This window comes from Suricata suricatta, chromosome 1 (genome assembly GCF_006229205.1).
Source record: "Suricata suricatta isolate VVHF042 chromosome 1, meerkat_22Aug2017_6uvM2_HiC, whole genome shotgun sequence".
NCBI classification, from domain to species: Eukaryota; Metazoa; Chordata; class Mammalia; order Carnivora; family Herpestidae; genus Suricata; species Suricata suricatta.
In genome coordinates, this window is record NC_043700.1 from 174,798,263 (window position 1) to 174,821,457 (window position 23,195).

Consider the following 23,195-nt stretch of genomic DNA (forward strand, 5'->3'; position numbering starts at 1 on the left):
GTCAGACTGAAAAAGAGGTATGACTGTTGTAGCTCCTCTGCACAGACGCAGAGTCCACCTCTAGCCATCTGGGCTGGTCTCGTGTCTTGGGGTGACCAACCAACAGCAGAAGGGACCAAGTCCAAGGCCTCAAAAGGCTTCGCACATGTCCACTTGCACTCGACACCCCTGCTGAGGCCACCAAGTCCCGAACAAGCCTGGGCGAGTCTGCTGGAGATGACCAACGTGGAGCCATCATGACTAAGGGACACTGAGACCTGCCAGCTGCCCAGGGAGGCGTGAGCAGGCCCCGCGAGATGAGCGTACCCGGCCCAGGCCGACAGAACCTCTGGTGGAGCCTGGCCCCGACCGCCGACTGAGACATTGACCTACAGTATCACGAGCTAAGTCGGGGCGGGCTGATTATGCACAAAAAGCAAACTGATAGGATGGCTGTTTTCCATAATACTTTATTTGCAATAAGACTTGTAAAAATATTTTAAAAAATTTTTTATATTTATTTATTCTTGACACAGAGAGAAAGAGAATGCAGGAGAGGGTAACAGAGAGAGGGAGACACAGAATCCAAAGCAGGCTCCAGGCTCTGAGCTAGCCGTCAGCACAGAGTCTGATGTGGGGCTCAAACCCATGAACCGCGAGATCATGACCTGAGCCGAAGCCGGATGCTTAACCGACTGAGCCACCCAGGCCCCCCTTTATAAGACTTAAACTACTTTTTTATTTTCTTCTGGAGAAAAAGAGATGGGTGGGAAGAGATTTTCAATTAAATCTTTTTTTCTTGCTTTAAGGGATATTATTAGATTATCAAGTAGACATGTTTATACCACAGATAGTTAGCTTTACAAAATAAAATCTGTTTTATTTATAGACTGTTAAAAACTTACAGTAAATATTCACATAAAACGAGATATAAATAAATACCTGTAAAAGAGCTGAAATGTGCGTAAACTTTCTAGCCATCCGAGTTACTTCAGGTAAGAAGGAGTACAACAGATTGGTTTCAAGCTGTAAAATCAAAATAAAGTGAGTTATAATCACACACACTTCTTTTAAAAATAGAAAAAAGTCCCTCCCAATTAAAAAAAAAATCCTACAGTTTAGAAGAGTCAAGGTCTAACTTATCAGAAAGACGATGACTGAATTCTGCTCCCTGGAAGCCTAAGACTTTGAAGACTAACAGAACAGAACCTTAGGATTTTCTATCTGCCATGTTTACCCGAGCACAGATCACCCTCTCTAGGTCAGCACTCCCCTCTCCATAAAGATAATAATCTACTTCATAACACTATTATGAGAAATTAAAAAATGATTACAAATACATGTAAAAAGATTTTTAAAAACTTTATGTCCCTGATAAACACATAATAACTATCTATTGCAATGGTACAAGAATGTTCTCTCAATAAAGCTGTTTTTTAAAAGAATTTCCATCACAAACTGCACAGAAATAGTGAATCATCTTACTAGAGCACCAAATGCAATCCTAGAAGTCATATTTTCCCAGAACTTTAAAAGGAAGAGCAAACGTGAACCACTGTCCGGGGGCCTCAGAAAGGCAAGAGTTCCGGGGTGCTCTGACAGGACAACAGATACCGGGAAGCGTTGTGCACAGTGCACTCTGCATCATTTTGTTCTACCTCTGTTTGGGAATTCATGCATCCGTGGCTAAGCGGCTGGGTGATTTGGTATAAAAATCTAGGGAAGAGGCGTCTAGCTGGCTCATTTGCTGGAACGTGCGACTCTTGATCTCAGGACTGTGAGATCGAGCCTCACACTGGGTGTAGAGATTACTTTAAAAAAAGAAAAGAAAATCTAGGGAAGATTTTCTTAAAAGGCAAGGGTGCCATCTAAATATAAATACTCTAAAGGGGCCCACACAGCCCCCACAATCTACAACACAAACAGCATACAACATATAGAAGGTTTCTGCCAACATTAAATCTCACACGAGAGGAAATGTGTTGGTTAAGAGCACCGACTCTGGAGCCGGACTGCCCGGTGTCACTTCCTAAATGCGTGACACCGAGCAAGTTCTGCAGTTTCTCTGTGTGCTCGTTTTCTTATCTATGAAATGGGGATAACGACTGAACCTACCTATCAAGTTGCAGTGAGGGTTCAAAAGGACCACACTGAATCACTCAGTACTTGGCACGTATTAAACACTTAATAAATATTAGCTATTATCATTATTAGGATTAGAGGCCTAAGAACACATTCGGTACAAAGATAAACTGGTTTAGCAACCAATTAATAGGGTCATTAATAAACCATCAAAACACTGTTTCCGTGAAAACTACACTGGGTCACAGGAGTAACAGCGTTCACTAGAGTAAGATTCTAAATATGAGAGTTAGAGGCGCCAAGGTGTTGTGTTTCTTTGCTTTGTTTTAACAACCATTAGAATCCCAAGATGAGGATGATGGAAACCTGTCAAAACCCTAAGAGTCTGTGCTGAGTGTCTGCCGCCGCCAGGCTTCCCCACTCACCTGGAAGTACGAGACCTCGGAGGCGCCGGCTGCAGAAACCTCTGTGACCACGGACAGCGACTTCAGGTCACTGGATAAACACAACGCAAGACAGGTACCGACGATCTGGAAACCAGTCCAATACCCCACTCTACTTAGTGTTATTGCTAATACTTCTGCATCTGCTTGCAATGCAGGAAACAAAAATCCACAGAGCTCTGAAAAGCAGAAACACCCGTGCCCGGCTCCTCCCGCTCGTGTGGGAGACGGAGGTGCGTGTCCCCCTCGTCCTCAAAGAGACACGCACGCACACACCCCTCCATCAAGGTCCCAAATCAAGTGCTGGAGAGCCAACAATGTTTTCTATCCCTCTCAGGACGGGAAAGCTATGGAGAAGACCGAGACTTAGCAACCACGGCAGACCCGGTGCGAGTGGAAGATGGCTTCTGTGACACCCCCCACCCCCGCCCCAGACTACAGGCCACAAAAACATCCAATCATCAAGTGTGTCCTGCCGATCTTTTTGTTACGAAAAACTTGACTAATTCCACTAACAGTCCCTGATTTTCATAGATACCGTATCACTATTTTATCTTAGTAAAAAAACTATCATCTTAAGGTTTAAAAATGAAGAATTCCAGTAACTGAAACTTAGGGGGGGAAAATGCTAGTGTCTCATTCTTTCTCCATAAATCAGATGGCTACTGTATTCTAGGTGGTGTATTCTGAGAAATGATATAGAAAATTTTGGAGGAAAACTTACCCCTGTGACTCGAGCAATCTTGAACATTCCATACGCATAAAGCTCAATAAAGCCAGAGCTTCCTCCAAGGACGAGAATATTCAGCCTAATGAAAAGTAATGCAACAAGCTGAGGACAACAGAGAAGACCGAGTTCTGAAACTGAGACAGAAATTGTTCTTGCTGTCAAATAACGTGCAAGCTCAGGCTGCCCTACGGGGGAACTGAAACACCGAATTCACCAATACTCAATATTCAACCACAGTGGGCTAACTCCTTTTCTCAAAGGGACATAGATTTGTTCTAGCCTAAGAAACATCAGTTTATAGTAAAATAAAAATACAGTATTTTCACAACCACTATTTATTCTCAATCACAACACGATCCTTCCCAATACAAAGTGCCATCAGTGGGATCATGGATCATGGCTCTGATGCTAAATGTATATTAAAAGGGCTTAAAACTTTTGGAATATTTAAACTCAAATTTTAGAAACTCTAGTAACTTCTACCCTCCTTTACTCATTAAAATAAATAAAGGTACATTATAGCATTATTACACCTGACACAATCAAAGACTGTACGAAAACAGGTAAACGATACTAATGGCTGTGTATTGTTCAGAGGTTTGTCAGCAATGAAATACCATGACAAGTAAAGGAACTGCCCTTGAAAGTCTAATTTCTGCCTCAGGTAGCAACTTAAAGACATCAGACTTGTCCTTAAAGATATTTGCAAGATTTACCTGACGTCTCCCAAAAGCTTAATAATTTCATCAGAATTTTCTTCGCTAAAATATAAAAAGAAATTAGGTTACCTTTCAACTACATCTTTCAACAAAAGATGATCTTACTTGAAAACAAAAAAGGCATAGCTTACCTAAATATTTTTGAGGTGTTGCTATAACTAGAGAAAAGGAGAGACTGGTGTGAAAAATAGTAGAAATGTATTTTTTAAAACACATAAGAAAATTATCACAGTATTAAAAATAAAGGAAAGAGAAATATGCATTGAAATTAAACTTTGATACTTACTTTTTTGGCAGTGTAGGTAGTTTAGGTAAGAGAAGATTTGATTCATCTTCAGCATTATAAAAGGATGTTAGAACACTGAAAAGAAAAGCAAAGAGGCATTACAAAAATACCAAAGATTTTACCTGGCCTTCCATTAAAAAATAGTATTTTTGAAAGAAATACTCAGTTTTATATATTACAATTACCAAGTAAATAGATGCCACACATATTTTACTACTGTAAAATAGTCATTATGGCAATCACAAACAAGAAACAGAAAAACAGGAAATTCTTCATTTACAAGGGGCTTTATTTCTGCTCCACCTCCCAAAAAACAAAAACAAAAACAAAAACACCCAGCTACTTTATACTTAGAGGAACAAATAGTAATAAACAATTTTCTCTATTACAATTCTCAGTATTAGATACTAAGAATTTATGAGTTAACTCTCAGCTAAGAACGAACACTGGACATATGAGTAGCAAGAATAATTGTAGAGAACACCATAGTTATTGTATCATTTAACTGTGGGTTCAGTGGCTTACATACATCTGGGGAACTGACAACCAGGCAGGTATATGAGATGATACCATGTATTTCGAAATACAGTAAAATCTTGGGTTGAGAGTAACTTGTTCAGTGAGTGTTCAGCAAGATGAGCCAATATTTCTAACAAATTTTAACTTGTTAAACAAGGGAGGTCTTGCAATACAAGCAGGAGCTGACGCCAAATGTCACATGATCACAACTGAGCCAATGGTTCTTGAAATTCGCTTTGATATATGAGTGCTTTAGATTACAAGCATGTTTCTGGAATGAATTATGGTTGCAAACCAGGGATTTAGTATAGTCTTATTTATCCCCTCTTCTGAATTCTACCTCCACATGAGGCTGGTAATAAATGAGAGAAAAGGTGAAAAAAGTGGTGGCTTGGGAAATATTTTTTCCACTTTCACACAAAACTAGGTGCCCTTTGAGACCCTGGAATCTCCACATCATATTTCTAAAGTATTAGTATAAAGAATGTTAGGGATACACTTAGCAGGTACCTGGAATGTCACAGACTCTGCTGCTCTAAGCATCTATATAGTCACATGACCATTTGCTTACCCTGCATTATTTGATGATGGGCAGCAAATATCTATTATTTGCTATATTCACTTTTTTATCTATAATGAATTTCAAACACCAGGCTAGATCCTTGTTATCCAATTCTTCACAGACCTGCCCTTAATCTGATATTAACTTAAAACTTAATTAGGAAGAAAAAGTTATTTAAAAAATTATTGTATTTCCTAAAAAAAAAAATTTTATTTTCAGTATTAGCTAAACCCACTTATCCTTTGCACCATCTTTACTGCAAGCCTGGTATATTACTTGATTGCAGACTAAGGTATAAAGCTGTTTTCCTGAAGCAAGGAAACTATCAGACCACGAATACAGAAAGAACTCCTTCAGCATCAGAATGGAGGGCTCAAGTTAGCACTTTTTGTACTCAGGATATTTACTAAGATGCAAAAAAACCAAGCTCTGCCTGCCAGAAATAGATGGTGAAAAGGCAAAGAGAACCGCAATTTGCCAATGAACAATTTTAATTTCTATTACTTGAAAGTAAAATCACTGATATAAGCTACTAAAAAATAAAGAAGCAAAGAAAAATCTTAGCCATTTAGGCACTGTTGCTCCAATAAAGGAAACATATTTTTAGAAGAAAAAAAAAAATCTAACAAAGCATTAAAAAAGGTCATCTTGACAAACTTCAAACCCAATATTAAATGCAACGTGTCAATACCCAGATACTCTCCAGTTTCCATGTTAACAACCAGAAGCTGCCTGACTACCCTGCCGTCGCTATGGGGGTTCTCTGTGTGCGACTCCACCTGCTTTCTGCAGTCACTTCCATCCAATGCATACAAGACACGGGAGCCTCCACGGAAAAAGAGTGCAAGCTTTCGGGTTTTTCTACGTCACACAGAACAATTTTCTTGGTGTCAGCAAGAGCAAAGGCCAAAACTGGAACGAGAAAAAACAATCAGGATAAATTACAGCAACATTCGAGAAAACCAAAAGGCTATTTCACTTCTTGGCCAGTTTTTAATGCATCATAATCATAGAAATTACTTAACCTAAAATTCTTTCCTCTAATATTTTAAAAACTGAAAGATATCTTTGCACGTATTTTTGCTGTTATCTAACCTTATCTGCCAGGGCTCAATCTTTCATGAGTGACCTACTACTTTCTCGTGTGCTGCACTTAACCTCTTACGCCTCAAAGCCTCCGGACCGGAACCTGTTACCAAGCAGAAGACACAGAACCAGTCTCAACAGATCAAGGATCACAGATCACCAAGGTGTGCGGGTCTCGGAAACACTGAAAGGTAAGAAGCAATTCCATCTGCTTGGTTCTTAGGTTTTGTTGTGTATTTCCCTTTTGTTTCTAACCCTTCATGAGAAACAAGGCCATCAAATACTGGGGAGTCTTCTTCCTTTCATTGTGGCTGCATTATCTTGTACAGTTTCTCCACATAAGTCACCGACATCTTCTAACACGCCAAATTTAGGAATTTCTAAGTCAAGGGCTAGGAGTTTCGCTGTATCCCAAGGAGTGAGGCAATCCAGGTTCCTCTTCTTCAAAACAATTTAAAGCAATCTTGAAATAATCATTACTTAACAAAACCTTTTTTCACTGTCCTAAAACACAAGGCATATTTTCTAATGATTAAAGAAATCTATATATAGATATATGTAATTACACATATATATACAGAGAGATGGATATATACATGTCAACATACATTGACTTTCATGATTTATATTTGAGATTCTGGTCTATTTGGATGAAGAGTGCTAGCTCTCATGATGTTACTTATAAAAGCCCTCTAATTCTACACATACTTTTTTTTTCTTTTTTTTTTTTTTTTTTACAAAAGATAAAATAAGAGCTGAATAAATTGAGTACAGCCAGAAAGAGCTGGGACTTTCTGGGTGCTTTTGCATACTCATTTATATTTACCAAAAAAAAAAAGGGGGGGAGCAACGTGGAGTGCATATCATTTTACAGAAACAATTCAGCTTTTCTTCTTAAAGCACCGATGGTAACAGATGAACTTTAAGCCATATAATTTACACCATCTTACTGTATTGACTGTATCTGCAAAACAGCTCCAGTAACTACTGTCATTGTAAAACAACACACGGAAGGAGAGTTCAGCTGTCAAAGCCACAAGCAGCTACAAAATAAAGGGCATCAGGAGAAGGATCATACAGAAATGGAAGGAATCGGGTCAGAGCTGAGAGCCCTTCAGGTGAGGCAAGCATTCGTGGAGAAAGCATATTTATGAGCCACACACTTAATGCTAACATACATTTTGGGGAGGAAAGGCCACAGTGGCACTGAACGGACTAGTGAATGGTAGATGAAGGTTGGGCCATCAGTGCAGGACAAGACAGCATAAGGAACAAAACCTAAGTATTTTATATATCCTATCACATTTCCTTTTAGGGGTTATCTTTGCCAAGAAGTCAGATTTCATTTTAGAGAGGGCTCTGCCAAGAAACAACATAGTAAAATTAACCTCAGTTCTATGAAAACACTTTAAAACATTTCAAAAAACAAAGTTCCCAAACTTAGTATACTTAGTATACAAAAAGAATATAACAATAAATTCTTTCTGGAAAAAAGCTTTCTTTACAAAATACTTTCTGTGAATAGTAATGTATTTTGAAATAATCCTATCATTACGTTTGCCATCTGGTCTCCAAGCCAGACAGGTCACTTCCTTTCCTGTATTTTCATTTGGTGGAAAACTCCAAACTCGATGAAAACTTGCAAGTCGATGAAGTAAAACCTAAGACAAAGCAGATACAATGGCAAAAAATAAAAACTCCATTTCCAAAGATGAAATAAACCTAGATCCCTGCTATAAAATCTTTAAACATAATCTCAAGTAGGGGCACCTGGGTGGCTCAGTCAGCTAAGCATCCAACTCTGGCTCAGGTCATGATCTCGTGGTTCCTGGGGCTCTCTGCCCACTTTGGCTCCTCTGTCTCCCTCTCTCTGCCCCTCCCCCACAAGCGTGTGTGCTCTCTCTCTCTCACACACACACACACACACACACACACACACACTCACTCTCTCTCTCTCTCTCTCTCAAATATAAACATTTTTTAAAAAAAACAATCAAGCATAATATTTAGCTATCAGAAGAAATTGGAAGAATTTCAAAGGGTCTAAATGAACTTCAGGTATACTCATGAGGACAGGTGAAGATCTAATTTGATCTCGTACTCTACACATTTTCCTATATTGTAGTCAACAAGAGACTTATCTTTTAAGAAGGAATGAGGTTGTCCAAGAAGATGATGACAAAAACAGAAATAACGTAAACAGCACTAGAAAGGTAGCTATACTATGGTCAAATAATGCTAAACTTGGAATCAGACACCTTGGGATCGAATTTTGGCCGTCACGTACTGGCCATAGAGCTTGGACAGGCCACTTAGTCTTTCTAAATTTCCACTTCCACTTGTGTAAATTCTCACCATGGAGGGTCCAGATGGTGCCCCAGAGCTCCTATGGATTTGAAAATAAGGCTGTCCTGACTCCATCCTCCACCCAACCATTGAAAAGAAGGAAGAAAAGGCCTCAGGACCGCAGGTGCCCCTGAAGCCCCTCCCACACCGCCTCGGCTCCCCTCTCCCTGCCCTGTCTCATAGCACCCTTCACTCCCGGCTGAGGAGCCCCCACAGGGAAGCCAGGCCTCTGAAGGAATCCTTCATCCCCTAAACTCCGTGCTCTTTCTGGAGCCCATCTCTGCCATTCCCTACTTCTGAAACGCTTCCTCTTGTGCCCCCTGGAGTTCACAGTCAGGAATCCTTAAGATCTCCCCGTCTTCATTCTCCTCTCTGAAAACGTGCTTCTCACCCAAGGACACGGCTTCCCTGCAGGACTCTCAGGTGACAGCCGTTTTGTACCCCGTGTTCCCCACACTACCCGGCCAGGGGATGAAGCAGGTTTCCTCCTTGAGGCCCAATGCCATTTCTGGAGGACTTTGCTTCTCTAAAATCCCCTAACTTTGAATCAGACCCAGTCATATCATGCCACCTACTATCCCCCTTAACTACAGTCATCTCAGACTCCTAGGCCATTCTCCTCATTCCTGGAAGATCTGGACTCCTCCCTGCCTCATTCATGGTTCTCAACACTGCTCATCATCATTCACGGGGATTTGAAGAGCTACAATGTCCTGGCTTTTCCATGCGCAACTGCCTTTCTTCTAATGATGGCGTCTTCCACTCACCTCAGTCACTCCCAGGGTCATGCTCTTGACCTTTGTCATTACAGCTACAAGTGCTGCCATACGTTCCAAACCCCCCACTTTCATTTGCTGCCTCTACCCTTCCAGCTCATCATTACCAACAGTAATTCTTCCACCAAGTAGGAACCAAGTCATACGGCCCATTTATTCCACTCACCGTCCCTCACTCACACACGCCACTTCCACTTAATCATATTACAATCCAAGGGTCACCATTACAATCGCGCCTCTTCCATGTCACTTTAACTCTCTCGCATCCCTCTTGCTAGGTCACACTTGCAAAACAACCCTGGTTAAACCAAACCGTGCCTGCACCCACACAGGCCAACAGAAGGGCAGAGACACAACCGCGCTCCCTAGGTTCCCTCTCAAACTACAAGACCACTAACCCCCTGTGGCTCTTAATACTGACCAGCAATCTTACTAAAGTCCCCTAGTCCACTTGCCTTGTTGGGCTTTCATGTCCCTTTCTGCCCCAGTCCAGTATTTTCTTCTCCATCCTCACTCCTACACAGCACTCTTTCTTCTTCACTGAGAACATGGAAACAAGCGCCCACTATTACATCTACACACCTAATGGCACTCAGGCCCCCTTCCCTCCTAAACTAGGAGCTATGGCTTTACTATCTGCACTCCTCTTCGGGGCAGAGATTTCCGAGGCACAGTGGCAAAGGAAAGAGACCAGAAGATTTCATGGAGGGCCTTGAGAAAGGAGACAGGGGCACCTGGTGAGAAGTTATTATGAGTCACTACAGTGATGCAGCTCTGCAGGCTGCTAAGTGTTCCTTCCAGTTTCCAAGCTGGTTTGCACACAACACAACTTTCACCGGGCCAGGCAAGTATCAGGAAACCTGCCAAAAGGCCAAAGGAGGAAAGATACGCAGCTGAAGGTTTCCTTACAAAATGGCTACCAGATAATTAAAAACTCTTGGGAGAAGGGTAGATACAGAGGGTTTAGCTTGATGAACCCTAATGTGCTACAAACCAGAAATGCCAACTTGAGGACACTCAGGGACGGTCCACTCTCTTGCTCAATTTAAAGGTATTTTTAACAGGAGGTAGCTGTCCAACCCATAGTACAGAGCTTGGACAACAGATTCTAGATTTTTAAAGACGTTCTCTGTAGCAGCAATGTACATGCACATTTGCAGCTACAGTATGACAGTAACTCTTCTTTCTTCTGTTGTTACTAAACCCTAAGCAAATTTAGGGAAAGGTCTGTGGATCTACTACTAGGTCTAGTTCTTGAGTGATGCATTATGGGCTTTTAAAAAGCCCATTTAACAACTAAATGACTCAAAGAGACTCAGGAATGCAGGGCTGTGCGTCAGTACTGTGTGAAAACTGTTGGTTTTGCCATGGAATACGGAATATGGGCGCATCAATGATCTTTCCCTTATACTTTCACTTAAGGTTTGCAGCCGCTTGGAAAGGGCATGGTACACAAGGCGGCCCAGCGAGTCCACAGAACGGGAAACTGAGGCTGGGCCAGTTTGCAACGCGCTCGCTATCGGGTCGGGCTCACTCACCTCGCCCGCAGTGTTGGCCAAAGCGATGAGATCCCGCTTGGGTGACCAGACCAGGAAAATGATCTCCTGCGGCAGCTGCTTCTCGCCCACCACCCGGAAGGATGGGAAACAGGTCGGAAAACGCAACATGGGGGCGGCCCCGCAGTGACACCCCAGTCGGAGGCCGGCAGGGGCCTCCCGCAGCCGCCCCGCCCTCCGCCCTCCCCCCTCCCCGGAGAGCTCTGACCCCGGCGGTACCGGCGAGACACCCCTCACCCCCCCTTCAGCGGCCCACACGGCCCGGGGCGCCCTCCCCTCTCCCGCCAGCCGCCGCGCGCTCCGGGCACTTCCGGCGCCCGAACTTCCTCGCGAGAGGACCAGGCGGCGCGGGCGGAGGGCGCGCGGGCGCGCCCCCGAGGCCTCAGGCCTGCTCCTAGGTGAGGCGTGGTCACACGTGTGCGCGCGCCCGCCGTCCGCTCCGTTTTCCCCACCGAAATCCGCCGCTCGGCGTTGACGCGCAGGCACAGGTTTGGGAGTGAGGCCTCAAAGACTGCGGGGTTAAGAAAAGGAACGCAAACTTTTGGTCCTGATCGGCTGCAGCCTTCCCTGCCAGCCTCTAAACGGGTAGTTGTCAGTCTCAGAATCACCTGGAAAGATATATTAACCCCGCCCCGTCAGCACCCTAGACCAATTAAAAGAGAATTGATACGGAATGCTACCCAATATTTATTAAAATTGGTGAGCCCCATTTGCAGCTAAGGTGGAAGGGCCCAGCTCCTAAACCTGTGAGTAGGCAAATATCCTGATTATCCCATTAAGATTCAACAATGTTTTGGTGGTAGTAGTAAATGAGGGCTGCGGCCCCAGAGCTGAGGGTCTACCAGGAGAAGGAATTGGCTACACAAACGCACGGCACACGGGCTCTGCCCTGAAAGGCTTCCGGGTCCCCTTGGCCAACATGTAAGATGCTGCTTTGTGCAGGACAAATTTAAAGGTCAGCATGTTCAAAAGTTCACACAAGTTAGGACCCTGGTGAAGAGAACGTGATCATCCTGTGATTCTTGAAATCAAACTCTGGTAGAAAACCATCTACCTTTCACTTCTTTCACTTGCTCAGAGGAGAGAGAAGGTAGAATCTTCAACTTTAACGAGCCCTGTCTTCCCGCCGGCTGTCTGGATACAGCCCCTGGGAAGTAACAGAGGTGAGACTAATTCATTCAGCAACACAGGCACTATTTTCGAGGCACTATTTTGTGGCACAGTTTTGTTTTGTTTTAATTTTTTTAACATTTATTTTTGAGAGACAGAGAGAGATCATGAGCAGGGGAGGGGCAGAGAGAAAGGGACACAGAATCGGAAGCAGGCTCCAGGCTCTGAGCTAGCTGCCAGCACAGAGCCTGACAGGGGGCTCGAACCCACAAACTGTGAGATCATGACCTGAGCCAAAGTCGGATGTTCAACCAACTGAGCCACCCAGGTGCCCTTGTGGCACTCTTCTTAATTAGTATCTGATGCTTACCCTGCCCCTTCTCAGAGGTAGGCTTTTTCCCTTGCCTTTGCTGGGAACAGTTTAGCATGCCTCCCAAATTCTTCTGGAGGTAACATTTTTAAGGTGAGAATGGACTTGCCTTTGTTAGTCACAAAATGCATTTTCGGGTGTTAATATTCTGGGGGGGGCAGTGATGGATAATCTGGATGCTGGGCGGGGGAGGCAGAGCAATATCTATCCACTTAACATTCTTAAAATTGAATGCCCGTTTTCCTAAAATTGAAGTTATCCTGAAAACACACGAAAAGGACTGTCGATGGAGTGGACACTCAGTGCTGGCAAACACAGAATAGCTACCTGCACACTGTGAAGCATGCACGGAGAATTTCCCAGAAGGCATTAGAGCACAGGAAATGGTGTAGGTGTGGAGTTCCAGATGTGGCCATAGCAGTCATGTGTACTTGTGGGAGTGGGGGGCACTGAACATCAAAGTAGCCACAGGACAAAGTAGCCACTAACACAGTGTTTCCAGTGGCCTTTTTCTCACTGTCCCATAAAGGAGATTTGGGTCCCAGCGACTCCTTTTCTTTGCCTTCCCCATTCTCTAAGGAAAACACTGCTTTGGCCACGTGTGCTTCTTTGGCACAGAATCAACAGGAAAAATGCCCTGGTGCTTTTTAAGGAGATAGAAATGTACGGGGTGGGGTGGGGGAAGTGTGTGTGGGAGGGAAATGTAAAATACTCTAAGAAGAATTTCCATGCTCTGTACATCCTCTTCCTAGTGCTTGGGGGTGGGGGCGGATCTAAGAACTAGGTTTTTAGAGTTAACATTTTGGTAACTGGTCTATTTGACCACTGCACCCCTCTGGCTCACTTACGCTGATTACATCTTTCCACGTGTTGTGATGGTATAGGGTTGAATTTTGAAGGGCCAGGTAGCTGCCAAGGGATTTGGCTACAAAAAAGTGACTCAAAGTAGCACAAGTAATAACTAGAAAGTATTGGTTCATATAAATTACAAGTCCAGAGGTAGGGCCATCTTCAGGGCAGGCTAGATCCAGCAACTTGGTGCCCCGGGGCCCAAGCTCAGGGTGTACATCATTAGGCTGGCTCCCCCCGTGGTCACTGCAAAGCCATCAACAGCAGCTGCGTCTACATGCTGCTGCATTAGGACTGAAGCCCTGAGCTTCGCTGTGGTTAGACTGCCTATCACAGGCGTTTCTGAAATCAGTCTCAGGTAAGGGGTATGGAACATGCCCAAGTCTTCCCCAAGAGCTGGAGAGGATGTCAGTCAACTCTCACCAAACCCCACGGCAGGCACACAACAGGGAGGTGGGAAAGATGCCGCCACGGCGATCAACAGCATTCAATATGACAAGCACAATACGCAAAGGGTGGTTTTAAGTATGAAAGGCATTTGGGAGACGGTCCATCCTGGCAGAGAAGTCTGCATTGTACCAATTATTTGTGGTGTTTTGTCTCAACGAAAGAAATTCAGAGATTGCCTCGTGATTTCCATCTGGAGAAAGAAGTGTTTGGGTATGCGTAGGAATTTATCCTAAGACCGTCGATTTGGTCATTAAGTATATTTATCTTAGGGTTATTTACAAGAGTGAAAAAATATAAACAAGGTAGATGTCCAACCATAAGAGACTGATTTTAAAAAATACACTATATCCATGCTGAAAAATAATAGTACTGTTGTAAGTATAAACTGATGTTCAGATGTTTATGAAAAAGAGGATTACAAAGTAGTATGTATTTCCAACTCCCATTTTCGTGGGGGAAACGCTAGAGTGTTTGTCTGTGTAGCTATTTATACAAAAATCCAGCTTTGGAAGAACAGACACAGAAGTTGTGGCAGCGGTTATCTCTGGGTGGTAGGATTGCAGAGGCTTCTTGTCCATTTCTTTGATTTCCCTGGCTTGAGAATTTATTGTAAAGCTAACAAGCAAGCCCTTTGTCTCTTTGTCCTCGTCAGGCATATAAAATGTCCAGTCTGATTTGCCTGGTTTCTTCTACTCCCCACCCCTACATTCCCTGGTGAAGACCTGTCGACGCAGGCTGTCTTCGCAGAGCCCACTGGATGCGGTGCTTGCAGTCTGCGGTGGTAGGAAGTATCTAAATAGTATGAGAATCAAATCTCGTGACTGTCCAGCTAACGGGGTGAACCGCGCCTCTCAGAGCTCTCAGATCTGCTTGCTCACTTTGGGTGCTTTTTCTCCTCCGTCTTGCTGAGTTAACGTTTATACCGAATCGCCCGAAATCAAATTGTAGAGATCTTATCTTCAGTTTATTGCAGTGACCTTCTTAGCTGACCCTCAAGTAATTTAACCCGTGTCCTAATGTTCCAATTAAAATCACATCAAATGGGTGAAATTGGATTTTCTTTGCATGTTGTGCAAGCTTTCCTTACCTGGGCAGCTGGAAGTGGATTAGTGTCTGACTCGTGTAGCGCAGTCAGGGTTCTGAGGCACCGAGCAGCAAGTGTATTACCCGGCACTTCTGGCCACTCGGTCCGTATTTGTGAGCAGCTACAACTCGGCGGGAGAGGAAATGTGCAGCCTGGCCACTCGCTCCCGGGGGTGTGGGAAGGATTTGTGAAGTCACATGTGCAGCAGCTGGTGGCTCCGACATCACTGGGTGCGAGGCACAGCTCTCAGAAGGAGCTAGTGAACACACACCACGGTGGCCACAGGCCATTGCCACCAGCCAAGCTTCTAATCTGTTCTAGGGAAGTTAAGTCGAAAAAGTTGATGTAACACAGGGCACAACTTAAGTCCCTTAAAAGAAGTAGAAATGAAAAGACACAAACATGCGCATTTTTATTTCACTGGGAAGAGAGGTACTGCTCCACTGGAGACACGAGCACGTACGTTGTGAAAAGGAGGTAGCACCAGACCAGGACTTTTTGTGGGGTATGATTTTATATTTAAAAATTAGTCAAACCTTCTGTCAATGCCCGTTATTTTAATTTTTTTAATGTTCTGTTTATTTTTGATACAGAGAGAGACAGAGCATGAGAGGGGGAAAGGCAGAAAGAGGAGACACAGAACCGGAAGCAGGCTCCAGGCTGAGCTAGCTGTCAGCACAGAGCCTGACGCGGGGCTCGAACCCACGAACGTGAGATCTGACCTGAGCCGAAGTCGGAGGCTTAACTGACTGAGCCACCCAGGTGCCCCTATGCCTGTTATTTTATACATCACTTCGAAGGAGCTGGACATCAACTTCAGTGTTTTACTTAAAATAGCCTTGAAAGCTCAATTATTCTATGTGTAAAGGCTCCTAGCTGAGGCTGCCAATCCTGCTCACGTAGAACATCCCAACCTGAAACATACCTCTAAGCCCTCAGTTTTAGGACAGTCTTCCCACTGACTCTAAATGCTTCCCAATATTGTTTAGGTGTGTTTTCCTTGTTTGAGTCCTTATAAGAAAGACGACCAAGCCCTCTCCAGATCTTAGGCCCACCGTTAGGGACTGAATCATACCTTCTGAGTCCATATGTTGAAGCCCTAACCCCCAGTACTTCAGAATGGGACTATATTTGGAGATAGCGCCCTTAAAAAGGAGATTAAGGTAAAATGAGGCCATTGGTGTGGGCCCTAATCCAATCTGACTCGTATCCTTCTAAGAAGAGGAAATTTGGACACACAGAGACACCAGGGACTCACAGACATGGAAGAAAGGCCGCGGGAGGACATAGTGAGAAGGTGAGCTCAGGAGAGAGGCATCAGAAATCCAAACATGCCAACACCTCTTGGACCTCCTGCCTCTAGAACCATGAGAAAATAAATTACTGTCATTTAAGCCACCTGTCTGTGATATTTTGTTAAAGCAGCCTTAGCAATCTACCTACCATCTGAAAACTTCTAGAAAATTCCATGCTTTCATCAAATTTTTTGAGCACCTACAGAAGATGGTATAAAATGGGTACTGACATTAAGAAACCGAAATCTTTTGGGGAAATAGAATCTGTAAATGTAATCACAGAATAATCCATGAAAAGTGCCCCGGATGTGGCTGCAGACCTCCAGGTGTTCAGAGAGGAAGGCAGCGGTGGTAAGGGACCCCCAGAACACCTCCCAGGAGAGAGGGCCAGGGCCAGGGCCTGAAGGCTCCGTAAGACTTTCCTAGATGGCCGTATGGAGGAAAATAGTCCCAACAGGGCGAAGGGAATGTGGTGAAGACAGTGGGGCAGACTGGAGAAAAAAATTAGCCTAAATATCAAACTAAATATAAGGAAAAAAAGCCCTGAAATCCCATCACTCAAGGGCCTACAAAGGGACTCTGGATGTCATTAAATTTTGTAATAGAAGCAAGAAGTAGAATGAAATTTAGCTGTAATAATTTAAGAAAAATATCCTTTTAAAAAAGCTTAGTAAGCTTTATGTGTCAGATTTAGGGATTTTCCTCCATTGGTGATCTGGGTAGGTATCTTAATGTTCAAATACGCAGATTTCTAATTAGAACAAATGACTTCATCTCCCATCACACTTTACCTCCCAGAGACATTTTTACATCCTATTAGTTTATTCCCTAAGAAAAAAAAAAAGAAGCGGTTAGTCCTTAAAATTAGTATTAATTGAACACAGGAAGAGAAAATCACAAGATTTCTTATTTTTAACTTCCTAAGAATTTAAAGTTTTAAAGTACATAATTCCTGATTATAAGTAATACCTGATTTCCTCAATTCTAAGACGTGCTGTTTTTCACATTTCAATATTTCTAAAACGGGATATACCTAAGATGTGACATGCACAATTAATAAGCTCTGGGGTTTCTCCCCCTGAAAAGCTACAATCACATCAACAGTGCATTTTATAACTGATGGTACCTTAAGTCTAAGGACACGGGGTGATGATGATGACCACTGGGCCAGCAGGACCCGGTTTCTCAGGGATCACGGTCCCTCAGGTATCTACGTTTCCAAGGAGATTTCCAGAGATTTTACCACAGGGGGCCACCGTGAAGGGGAGGTAATGTTCACGCCCCCTGAATCGGGAAGGGGAGCACTCACAATGATTCGGCAAAAGGTTCATATCTCACCTCTAATTCCACCCCTCTGGTCACCATAGCAACCCACATGCAAAAGGGGACAAGGGATGGGTTTTCTGACGCGTGTGAAGTCCAGGGGCTCAGCTCATCTTCTGATGTGGCCAGATACACACCCCGCTCCGCTGCAGGGCCCACGCCTGTGCCCTCCACGTCACGCATCAAGCGGCCCTAACTTCAAGCCCAGAAGGAATTTCCAAGCCAGACGGGGCGCAGTCTTACCTTCACTCACAGGGCTCTAGCCAGGCCCAGGCAAGCGGGCCTCCAACCCTGCTCTAAAGCAGCTGTTTGGGAACAGGAGAAAAGTCATTATGCAGATGCAAGCCATTCAAAACTATGTGATCTTAAGGGGGTCCTGTCAGATACCTAGAGAGAAATAGGGAGAGGAACTGAAACCCAGTCCCTTCACTGCTGATACTGGACCACCAGATGATTGTCAGCAGGGCTGCGTACCCACCCATCTGCACTTCTTAACATTTCTCACCAACAGAACGAGAGCCAGACGCACGTGCCGCCTTTAACATAGTCACGGAAAACAGCCTGTGGTATAACTATTATTCTATAATATAGTAATTATATAACAATAATGAAGAAATGAGCTACGAGTGAATGACCTGGCCAAGGACACACAGTCAGGAAGTATTTGTCAGAACTAGAATGAGTGTTTGTCAGAACCTGAATGAGAGGTTTTTTTAATACCCAAATGATCCTGCCTTCTGCTACTACTTTTACAAAGAAATAAAATTACTGGGGCACGTGGGTGGCTCAGTTGGTTAAGCATCTGACTTCAGTTCAGGTCATGATCTCATGGTCCATGAGTTTGAGCCCCGTGTCGGGGTCTGTGCTGACAGCTCGGATCCTGGAGCCTGCTTTAGATTCTGTGTCTCCTTCTCTCTCTGTCCCTCCCCCACCCACGCTCTCTTTCTCTCAAAAATGAATAAACATTTTTAATAAAAAAAATAAAATTATTGCCTGGGTTAAAAGACTCTGAGATGACAGAGCAAGTCATAATTCTAAATGTCTCATTCATTCCACGACGTGCAAGTGATTCTATACCATCAAAGGACACTGTAAAAAGTACTTGAAAAACCCATATTTAATCATAAAACTGTAATTATACTCGCTATCTTTAGACTACCTTCATCAAAATCCTTTCCATCATCTTCAGTGTTTGTCCAAAAATAATCGTTCATTGTACTGCTCTTTGCAAGTGGGGGTTAAGCCATCCCACAATTTTTGATGTTTGACTTACAACATTTCTGTGGTGTCTAATTTAACACATTCGTGTTCACTGTAAACAAGACCTCAAGTCTCCTCTTTCATTCCTCTCCTGACACTCTGCAAAAGAACGCTGTATGCCCATTGTTCAAAACAGGCCAAAACAATATGGCTGGGAGGGATTTAAAGAGTGAAGACAGGCACGCGGAGAGGGCTGGTAAACCAGCTAAGCAAGGAACAACTCCCCAGGTCTCCAGAGAGGCTGCTGAGGGGTCCATAAACCAGCAAATACCAGCTGCCTATTTTCTGGCTTAGAAAGGCGCACGCCTCTGAGAGCGACAGAATTTGAGTCCAGTGCGGCACTTTCAGAAAATGGCATCAAAGGTTGGACTATAAATCTTTCTTATTCTCAAGTCACTGGACATTTAAGAGCAGAGATATTGATGGGCTCTTTCTCTCCTTTTCTTCCTCCTTGTAACAGATGTGTGATTCATGGATTGTTCTTCAGTGGCCTCCATTTTCATCTTATTACTTTTTCTTTGCTTCTGCTTTCTGACAGCCCTGAAAAAGAAGGTGCTGAATTATTTGGTGGAATAAGCATAATGATTTATGTAATTATGCTGGGATTTAATTAACCAGCTGACCAAATAAGAAAACCGAAGGACAAGGATTTCCTGTATCCTAAGCATAAATCCTCGGAGCCCTAAACATAACAACGAGGACGGAGTCTGAGGCCTGACGAAGCAATACGCTGGAGGGAAGAAGTTTCTTGGACAGACGAACAGTCTATTCGGGACAAACACACCACAGAGGTAAACAGTCAAGCCGGGAAAAGCCCCCGCTGGGGGCCGCTAGCCAGCGTGGGGCATGGGAGCACCCGAAACGTGGCGAGGGCGAGTTACATGTGTTCCCAGAGTCAGGTGCGCACGGGATGTTGAAGAAAGAATGCAAACTGTTTTGTCAATTATCATATTGATGATATGTTAAAGTAATATTTGGGATATAGATCCTTTACATTTTAAAAACACTAAAGCCAATGAGTTAGGAGGGTTTTGGTTTCGGTTTTGGTTTTTGCTGTTGGTGTGGTGTGGGTACATCTGTACTGCTCAACTCAGCACTTCCATCCCCAAGTCCTTGAATTACGTTTTTCAGGAAAAGGACCAATACAGTTGGCAGTTAACAGAGGTGGAGAAATGAAACAGCACAATGGAAAAACTGACACCCCTTACAGAGGCCCATCTTATAAGCCCTACGGCTAATTTTCCCTTCCTCAGTGGGTATAAAAGCCCGCACTAGTGCCACACAGGATGTCCACATTTTGTGGTCTCGATCTTCTTGAAAGACTAGCTTTGAAACTAACGAGATGGAACTCACTCCCTAAAAACTCTAAACCACAGCAGGACGAAACATCCTTAGCTTCTGGAGCTCTCTGAACTAAGTTACAGACAATCTATAGCTAAGGAAGGTTACTGGTCTGTTCATTCTCTCTCTGCAAGGCAGCAGAATCATGCCATCTATCACATCACGAACCACAGAAGGTGCTGGGGCTGCCAGCACCCGCAAACCTGGCAAATCCCCACGGCTACCCAGCAGTATGGATCCTAAACCACAAGTCCAAGGGAAAAGCTTATTCCTGATCTTCCCAGGACCTAAACCTAGGAAAGAAGTTCCATAAACAATACAGAATCCTTTCGTGGAGCAAGCCCAAGCCTCACTTTTTGTCCACACAACATCTCTCTTGTGATGGGAATGAGCAGGCATGATCTTTGGCTCCAAGCATCCTCTGGGAGACTGAGACAAGGCTGAAGTCACCTTTCCTTTTCCTCTCCCAGCTTTTTTTAGGGGAAGAAACTGAGGCTATGAAATCATCCAGTGAAGAAGTGGCAGAACTAGCTTGATTCTAGAACCTGTGTTCTTAATTACCTTGATACTATGTACTCTGCCATAAATTATTCAGGTATGTAAAATGCTACGCGTACAGTAAGCACTAAACAAATACTAGTTCTTACCCGTAGCGCCCCATGACTATTCTTCAGACTTTTGCTTGACAACTGTCCATTTTTCCATATTCAGGTTTTGCATTATGGAGTGGGCCAGCCTACCCGTTCAAAAATGAAACAAATACTAGTCATCTTTACACTGTGATACAAACCTCCTTTCCCTCCAGTCGGTATTTTAAGTAGGCTGAAGTCTCGATACGTGATGATTTAGCAAATTTAATGAAGTCTAATCTCTTGATGGCAAAGTCAGTGAAGCTGTGTGTGCCTGTATACAAAATCTGAACAAATTTTCTGAGGCTTATCCATTTATAAAAAGAACTAAACGTGAACCAGATGTCACCAGACTATATAGTAAACAAAAGCAGAAGAAAATACTCATTTGTAGTATGAATAAACAAAACTTTCCAGAGATAAAGTTTTCAACTGAGTATAAATTGAACTGATTGAGTATAAATCAATCGTTTTGTTTTGCCTTAAAATTAAATTGACCTAGTATTTGTTCTCTAAATTACAGGTATTTACGTAATGATAAAAACGATCAACCACAAGAGGGAGCTTGCATCATTCCAGTTCAGGAGCAAAGGCAAATTACACTCAGAAAAAACAAATTAATATGAGACAGCTAAGAAATATCTTTTACGTCGTATATGCTAAAATATAAAATTTTTTATTTATTTTTTATTTTTTAATGTTTATTTTTGAGAGAGAAAGAGAGAGAGAGCGTGAGCAGGGAAAGGGCAGCCAGAGGAGACACAGAATGTGAAGCAGGCTCCAGGTTTGGAACTGTCAGCACAGAGCCCAACGCAGGCCTCCAGCACACAAACCACAAGATCATGACCTGAGCCGTAGCTGGACACTTAACTGACCGAGTCACCCAGGAGACCCTATTAAAATTATTTTTTTACTATTGTAAAGAAAAAATGTTACCTTGTCAATTTCATTATAAAAAATTTTTGAAAGAAATACCTAAAGATAACTGTCAACAGTTAGAAGTCTATTCTGAGGGGGGGAATAAAAAGTAATACCATTTAAGACTTATCAGGTACGGGTGCCTGGGTGGCTCAGTTGGTTAAGTGTCTGACGCTTGGTTTCAGCTCAGGTCACGATCTCCCAGTTCATGAGTTCGAGCCCCACATGGCGCTCTGCACTAACAGCATAGAGCCTGCTTGGGGTTTCTCTCTCCCTCTCTCTCTGCCACTCCCTGGCTTGCTCATGCTTTCTCTCTCTCTCTCTCAAAAAATAAACATAAAAAAAAAAAAAGACTTGGGGCACCTGGGTGGCTCAGTCAGTGAAGTGTCCGACTTCAGCTCATGACCTCAGGGCTCATGAGCTCGAGCCCAGCTCAGGCCCTGTGCTGACAGATCAGAGCCTGGAGCCTGCTTCAGATTCTGTCTCCCTCTCTCTCTCTGCCCCTCCCTGCTCCACACAATGCCATCTTGCTCTTTCTTTCTCTCACTCAAATATAAATACAGTTTTTAATATTTTAAAAAACAAAGACTTATCAGGTATACCACATCCTAATGGATTTGCTCCTTGAATCAAACTTGATAAACTCTAGTACTAAAGATACTAACTGGCTTCCCTCAATGAAAACGATGTACTACTACCATGCAGACTAGCCAGGGCTATTGGAGAGCCAACAAAGAGCCTACAATATATTACTAAAATGCAAATTCAGTTTCCATGTACCATAAGATCACTGAATCGAAGTCTGAGCATGTCACTAACTCCGTCTGTAACCAGAATTACCCAACAAATGGTACAAAAATCACAGACCAATAGTTTATTATGTTGTACTTTATTCTCTTTTTAAAAAAATTTTTTTTACTGTTTTTATTTATTTTAGAGAGAGACACAGCATGAGCAGGAGTGGGTCAGAGAGAGAGGGAGACACAGAATCTGAAGCAGGCTCCAGGCTCTGAGCTGTCAGCACAAAGCCTGATGCAGGGCTCGAACCCACAAACTGTGAGATCATGACCTGAGCCGAAGCGGGATGCTTAACTGACTGAGCCACCCAGGTGCCCCTACTTTATTCTCTTTTAAATTTACTTATTTATTTTGAGAAAGAGTGCACATGCATGTGTGTGCATGTGTGTGCGCAAGTGGGGAAGGGACAAAGTGAGAGGGAGAGAGAGAATCCCAACCAGGCTCCGTGCTGACAGCACAGAGCCCAACATGGGGCTCACCAACTCTGAGATCCTGACCTGAGCCAAAATCAAGAGTGGGACACTTAGCTGACTGAGCCACCCAGGGCCCCAAGCTGGACTTGAATTCTTAAAGATTTCTAGAAAAAAACTTTTATAAGATTCTTCAATACATTTCTTAATTTAGAAACTTCCATTTCTATCGTAGATAGAACCAATTGCTCCAAGTAAGTCTGATAAAAAGTAA

At 43.4% G+C, this 23,195-nt stretch overlaps 2 protein-coding genes across 3 annotated transcripts in view; both read right to left on the reverse strand.

Moving 5' to 3' along the window:
• ANAPC4 (anaphase promoting complex subunit 4) overlaps positions 1-11,258 on the reverse strand; it is a 33,076-nt gene extending 21,818 nt beyond the window's left edge. Inside the window, exons 1-9 of the mRNA XM_029947938.1 lie at positions 11,067-11,258; positions 7,962-8,067; positions 6,100-6,232; positions 4,240-4,314; positions 4,085-4,111; positions 3,951-3,995; positions 3,229-3,313; positions 2,487-2,591; positions 922-1,005 (exon numbers count right to left, since the gene is read on the reverse strand). Of these exons, the coding sequence (XP_029803798.1) occupies positions 922-1,005; positions 2,487-2,591; positions 3,229-3,313; positions 3,951-3,995; positions 4,085-4,111; positions 4,240-4,314; positions 6,100-6,232; positions 7,962-8,067; positions 11,067-11,195 (789 nt within the window). The 5' untranslated portion in view covers positions 11,196-11,258. The remainder of the gene's footprint in view (positions 1-921; positions 1,006-2,486; positions 2,592-3,228; positions 3,314-3,950; positions 3,996-4,084; positions 4,112-4,239; positions 4,315-6,099; positions 6,233-7,961; positions 8,068-11,066) is intronic.
• A 7,406-nt stretch (positions 11,259-18,664) lies between these two features.
• The window catches only part of ZCCHC4 (zinc finger CCHC-type containing 4), a 48,345-nt gene continuing 43,814 nt past the window's right edge, over positions 18,665-23,195 (reverse strand). The window contains exons 13-14 of one of the 2 annotated variants that reach the window (XM_029947955.1): positions 20,814-20,902; positions 19,278-19,365 (exon numbers count right to left, since the gene is read on the reverse strand). In XM_029947955.1, the coding sequence (XP_029803815.1) occupies positions 20,830-20,902 (73 nt within the window). In that variant the 3' untranslated portion in view covers positions 19,278-19,365; positions 20,814-20,829. Of the gene's footprint in view, positions 19,366-20,813; positions 20,903-23,195 lie in introns of both variants that reach the window. The other variant, XM_029947950.1, reaches the window with a different exon arrangement.